Raw genomic sequence first — 6,572 nt, forward strand, 5'->3', positions numbered from 1 at the left:
CCTGTCCCAGGGACATGGTGCAGTCACTGTCCCTGGAGGTGTTCATGAACTGTGTGAAGGTGGCACTGAGGGGCATGGTCAGTGGGCATGGTGGGGATGGGCTGGTGGTTGGACTGGGTGATCTTAGATGCATCCTCCAACCTTAACGATGCTACGATTCTAGGGAAGCCACTGCAGTGATTGATGGAGCCAGACATGAGTGGAACAAGCAGACCATCCCTGAGAGGCTGTGTGGTGGTGACGTGTGTGACACTGGCCAGAGCGACCAGCTCCCAGAAGAGTCACTGGCAGTCCCTTCTACTGGGCAACACAACGCTTATGGGAAAAGGCCTCCAGGACCCAAGAGAGGGTGGCAGGGAGCTCCAGAGTACCTGGGCCATCTTGCAGCCCTCGTGGCATGCCCTTATGTCCAGGGCCTTGCATGACCGCAGGACTGGAGGGTGGGTGACAGCAACATGGAACCATGCTGAATGGGCCACATCCACGGTGGGTTCTGCATCTCTGGCTGCCCTGGAGCTGCCAGGCACCACCCCGTGGGTGCTTCAGAGGCAGGAGCTTCACCAGAGGGGTTTCTGTCCTAAGGAGCTGTGGGTGCAGCATGGCAGGGCGTGGTGGGGCCATGCAGCGGGTGGGGCTGGGCTGCACGCCTGTAGGCTGCACCTGCTGCATGCAGGGCAGGAGCGTGTTTTGCACAGAAGAAGCCACTTCCTTTCTTCTGCACTGAAAAGAACTAAAATCAGGTGGAGCTCGTTGCTTTCACCCTCCTTATTCCCAAGCAGACATGCACTGGTCCTGGAAGAAACTGTGGGACCTTTGGGCTTCCTTGGTTGTGGTTAAGGCTGGTGGTGCCAGCAGGGCCCATCCTTCCTCTGGCTTCTCTTTCCCACCATCCTGGTGTTGTGGTGCCTTCTGAGTAAAGGTCAGTCCCAAATCTGCTCTTGGGTGAGCACCCTGGGCATTGCCATGATGGAGAAGCTCAAGGACCCCTGAGAACCATTCAGCTTTCAGTGGCTTAACTATCGCCCTCTGCGCAGGTAGAAAGCCCCTGTCTTACTAAGGAATATTGTCTCCACAGCAGATCCTTCCCCTCAAGCAGTACAGAGCCCTGAGCAATAGAAGTACATCCATTCTCAGGTGGTTGCGAGCAAGTGTTCATTATTAGTCTTTAAGTCACAGTGCTTCATGGCAACACCATTCACTGTGTCATTTCTATATGCGTGACTCACCATCCACGAGTACACAGATTAGTGCTGAGTTTAGCGCTGCTCTGTTGTAGAGCATCACAAATGTTATGCAATTAAAGAACTGGTTGAGCTTTACTACAACAAAGGGTTATTTAATTTTAACTGTGACCGTAACCTCGACTTTTCTTGGCTTCAGTGTTTTCCAGCAGCACCCTGGATGCCCCCTGGTGGGAATTTCCTAGCTAATGGGAGTTTCTGGAAGGAAGAAAACAAAGAAAACAAGCCAGATCATCCCCGCCACCAAGGAAAAACCCCCAAAGCACTGAGAAGAGAATAAAATCCTCCTGGGATTTGAAAGCTCCAGCAATCTCTAGTAAATGACACCCATGGGGAAGCCCATCCCACCACCAGCAGCCTAAGAATATTCTTATACTAAGGGCAAATTCTCTAACTTCCAGTCTGTGTTTCAAGAAGCAATGCCCGATGGTCTCTGCATCCCTCAAAAGAGTGAGATGTGCCCCCAGAAGTGCAATGAGGGGCAGCCTGGGAGGTTCCACACCATAGGCTGCGTGAGGATTTATCCAGGCTTTGTTGGGGTGCCATCAGGCTTCTATGGCTGAGCACGCGAGGCAGGGCTGGAGCTGTGCTCCTGGCTCACTTGCATTTTGTGTCCTCACGGATGTTTTCAGAGTAAAACCCAAAGTCTGCTCAGATGTCAGGAGCGATTGCTGAGCAGGTACAGTCATTATCTGCCTCTACCAAGAATAACCCCGCAGCAGACAAATGCCTCTCACACATCGAGAAAGGGGAAAAAAGAAAAAAGAGAGAAAAAAAAGCCCAGCGAGAAATCAGTTTTACTAAAACTAAGAAGGGAAAAAAAAGCCCAAACCTCCCGGTGCTTTTATAGCGTGAGCCAATAGCGAGAGGCGCTCACTCACACAGCGGGAGGGTCCGCACTGAGCCAGGGCAGGAGGAAGGGGAGGAGGGGGAAGCGGGGTGGGTGTGCGCCCGTGTCTGTCAGCCTGTCTGTGTCTCTCTGTCTGTTCACACCTCAGCCGTCAGGAGTGGGAGGTAGCGTGGGGCTGTGTGCCCACAGAGCAACAGGACACGGGACACAACCTCACGACAGCAGAAGGAGGTGAGTGGGGGTCGTGAGAGATGGATAGGGTGGGGATGGATGGGATGGATGAGACAGGGAAGGGTGGGATGGGAATGGACAGGGGTGGATGGAATGGAGATGGGCAGGATGTGATGGGGATGGATTGGAAGGGAACAGGCAGGGATGGATGGGATGCAGATGGATGGTGCTGTTTGGAATAGGGCAGTGTGATGGAGGACTCAGGAGGCACTGACCCACAGCCTGATGCAAATCGAGGTGAAGGAGAACGTGTTGTTTGGTAGCAGGGAGTACTCCGCTCACATCTTTGCATGGCATGGGGCATTGTGTGCATGAGGATGGCTGGAATTTCTCTTTTCTTTGAATATTTTGTTTCTGCTTCTGCTCCCTGCCACTCATGCCTGCCCGCCCAGTGCTCCCCCAGCCCCATCTCCATTCAGCTGCTTTCTCTGTGAATCTCCCCATTGCCCCCATGGTGATGAATCAGTGATCTCACCGCCACAGGATGAGTTTGGGACCTTGCTTGCACAAGAAGCAACTATTCTCCCCACACACTGCCATCCTTTCTGGTAGTGCTTGGATGTTACAAAGAAAAAGAGATGGTGACAAGAAGCAGAAAGAAGACAATGAGTCACAGCCTTTGTTGTGCCTCACACACCGAAATCACGAGAGATGCATTTTTCCAAATGACTCGGGCCGTGTGCTGCTGGGGGTGGTGAGGAGCAGGAGGGAGAAGATGGGGGGTGGCGGGGAGCACAAAGGGACAGCCCTGTGGGTGCTGCTCCCACTGCTGGGGTTTTACATGTGTTCTTACCCTCAGAGAGAAGGCGCACGAGACACTTGAAAATGGCTGCAGTGGTGGCCACGTCCACACCTGCCAACCTCACCTCCAACCAGAGCAGCTGCAACGTGCACAACCACCACTTCTCCGCCAAAGTCACCTTCTCCCTCTTCTACACTGCCCTGCTGGTGTTCGGCGCCTGCGGCAACATCCTCGCCCTCTGCATCACCTTCCAGCGCAGGAAGAAGAAACTCAACTCCACTGACCTCTACCTGGTGAACCTGGCTCTGTCCGACGCCCTCTTCACACTGGCGCTGCCTGGCAGGATCGCCTACTATGTCCTGGAGTTTAACTGGCCCTTCGGGGACTGGTTCTGTCGGCTCACCGCCTTTGTCTTCTACATGAACACCTATGTGAGCATCTACTTCATGACATGCGTCAGTGTGGACCGCTACATCGCTGTGGTGCGCACCAGGCACCCTGGCAGGACCCGCAGGGTCAGCCGTGCCAGGGCTGTCTGCACCCTCGTCTGGTTCCTGGTGTTCCTGCAGACGGCACCGCTGCTGCTGCGGCCCATGACGCGCCAGATGGGCAACAAGTTGACATGCATGGAGTACTTCAACTTCGAGGAGATTCCCAAGCTGCCCTACCTGCTCCTGGTGGCTTGTGTGCTCGGCTTCTTCCTGCCCGTGGGCATCATCTTGGTGTGCTATGTGAGGATCAACCTCAAGCTCTGCCAGACCGCCAAGGAGAACCCACTGACAGTGAGGAATGGGCACCACCGCCGGGCCTTCACAGTCATCTTGGTGGTGCTGCTGGCCCTCCTGCTTTGCTTCAGCCCTTACCACATCAACATCGTCCAGTTCATGGTCAGGAAGATCCTCCACCAGCCATCTTGCCGTGAGCAGCAGGCCTTCAAGATGTCCCTGCAAGTCACCGTGGCATTCATGAACTTCAACTGCTGCATTGACCCCATCATCTACTTCTTTGCCTTTCGAGGCTATAAGAGGAGGCTCCTCCGCATCTTCAGGAACAGCGGCTCCATGGCTACCTCCTCCACCGCCAAGACCCCTTCTGAGAGCAACAGCAACAGCCAGCCGCCCGGCTCCAGCTCTGTCTAACAGCACAACCCTCCTGTTCTCTCCACCTGGCAGCGCGTGGACCATTCCCTGCAGCAGCAGTGGGGCCAGGCCGTAGAGCAGGACGAGACCCCACCTCTCTCTGCCTGGAACCAGGGGCTCTTGCACAGCCAACACAGCACCAACCCAGCTGCTGCCTGCAACTCCTTCCCTGCAGGGATGAAGAGCAGCTTGCTGCTGTCCCTCCACCATGCACTGTCTGGGATGGGTGGCAAGTGGGCACTGTGCGTGCAAATCCTGGTCCCCTATGTGGCACTGGGAGGAGGTGCACGGTTCCCTGCAATGTTCTCCAGGAAATCTTCACCCCACCTTCCCCATAAAGGGGACTTATGATGCTCTTGCACTGCCTTGTCTGACCTTCCCTTGAACCTGAGGACCTGGGACATGAGCCAGACCAGGCTGGTCCTGGGGCCTTGCTAAGGGCAGGTCACGCATGACCCACACCAGAGCCCTGAGGCATCCGCTTCCCACCAAAACCTGTGCAGCAAGGAGAAGGTTGGTGTGACCAAGGAGCTTCACAGCTCCTCTATGAAGCTGCTGGACTACAGGGCTGGGCACAAGCGAACCAGATTTCATGGTGTCTGGTCTTGTACTGGAGGCTGGCAGGGACAGAGAGATGCACAGAGATATGAAGAGGAGGAAAAACAGCTTTCTTTTGTTTAACTTTAAAGCAGTTCCATTACGGACACTTCTGATTAACAGAATTCGTTCTTGAAGGCAGTAAAATTTCTTGCTTGAAGGTTAATAATACAGGTGTGTGCAGCCCTTTAAGTGTGCATGAGTTATCTTTTGGATGATGATAGCTTCACCTGCACACAGGTGACTTCAGGGATGTACCTGAGGTTGGAAGGACCTCCGGCAGAGCCCTGCAGGGTACCCGAGCCCTGTGCCCAGCAGTCTAACCTCGGTGGCTGACCTGAAGGGAGCCTGTGTTCCAAAAAGCACATTACAATGGTCATGGAAGAACTTGTGGGCAGTAACTGAGGGGTATTTGTGGTCTGAGCACTGCGAAGGAGCCCAGTGTGGACATCCAGCACACAGCCTGCTGGGAGCCAGGCCACCATGCACATGAGGTTGGTGGCCGTGGGTTTGTCCAGCAGAGGATCAGGGGTTGCAAGGAGGGGCTCCCTAGCAGAGGTGTTACTCCGCTCTGTCCTTCCCATGGTGGCACTCCTGGTGCTCTGCTCCACAGCTGGTGCAGAGGTGTGAAAATGGGGCATTTCACCACAATGAGACGATCACAGAAACCTCCCCCATGGGCACAGAGCACTTTCTCTACATTTCATTCATTGCATAATACTCGCCTCAGACAGCACGTTTTTGTGGCAGCAGATATGCGTGTTTCCTGCTGCTCACCTCACTCGTGTGTGAACTCACTGAGAACATTTCATCCCTCCTCTTATCAGCTCCTATCGGTAACTGCATTGCTACATCTTTTGCTCCCTTCCTGACATCCTTCTTGGTGCAAAAGCGCCTGCACCCAGCACCACGCTGCTGCCATCAGATGAGGGATGCCTGCAGCTGCAGGCACCTGCCAAGATAACATCAGGGGAGTGGCTGCAGCAGGAGGGTGCTGCTGGCCTGCAGGGAGCACATGGCCACACCTGGCAGCACATCCTCTGATGACAGGGAGAGCTGGGACGTGCCTGGGGTTTCCAACAGTTCTATTTGTATACTAACCTTTTCTCTTTAAAACATACCTGGAACTCCCCATTTCACACCAGGATACCCATCCTCATATGGCACCATGACATTGCCATGTGAAAGTGCATGCATCAACCAAACCCAACAGCCTCTCATCAAGCAGCTCCTGCCCGCAGGTCCCCACCAGCTGCCATCAACACTGCTGCCGGAGTGTCAGCAGGATCTGCTTCACCACTGGACCTGGCTGGGACTGACCACACTGTGTTCCTCGCTGGGTAAAAGCACCTCACCTCATGCAAAAGCAACCCAGTGAAATGGGTGGATGAACGTGTGGATGACCTTAGCAAACATCCCTACAACAAAAACCAGGAGTGGATTTTCTGTACAGGCTCAGCCACACCGCTGATATGCTCATATTACTCCACCTCTCTCTTGTTCCTCTGACCCCCACCTCACTCATGTCTTCTTCATTAAACTTAAATGCCAGGTTCCTTGCTTACTTTTTTCTGGACAGAAGGCCAGATGCTGCCTTCAGTTTAGCCACGCAGCCCCTGTCCCCACCACCACTCCCTGCCTCATGATTGGGCCGATGACACCCAGTGGTGCACACTCTTGAATTTCAATCTAGAGCTTCCTGCAGCCAAGGCCCCTCTCCTGAGCGCAGGAGGAAGAGAATACCATGAATTGTTAAACCAAGCACTGTATGT

General features: G+C 54.2%; 1 protein-coding gene across 1 annotated transcript; it reads left to right on the forward strand.

Moving 5' to 3' along the window:
- The first annotated feature begins 2,197 nt into the window (after positions 1 to 2,197).
- Positions 2,198 to 4,346, forward strand: LOC140264778 (G-protein coupled receptor 183-like). Its single transcript, XM_072360688.1, has 2 exons — positions 2,198 to 2,322; positions 3,122 to 4,346. The coding sequence occupies exon 2, from the start codon at positions 3,148 to 3,150 to the stop codon at positions 4,201 to 4,203; it is 1,056 nt and encodes a 351-aa protein (XP_072216789.1). The 5' UTR covers positions 2,198 to 2,322; positions 3,122 to 3,147; the 3' UTR covers positions 4,204 to 4,346.
- Positions 4,347 to 6,572: the final 2,226 nt, after the last annotated feature.

Source organism: Excalfactoria chinensis, chromosome 1 (assembly GCF_039878825.1).
Source record: "Excalfactoria chinensis isolate bCotChi1 chromosome 1, bCotChi1.hap2, whole genome shotgun sequence".
Lineage (NCBI taxonomy): Eukaryota > Metazoa > Chordata > Aves > Galliformes > Phasianidae > Excalfactoria > Excalfactoria chinensis.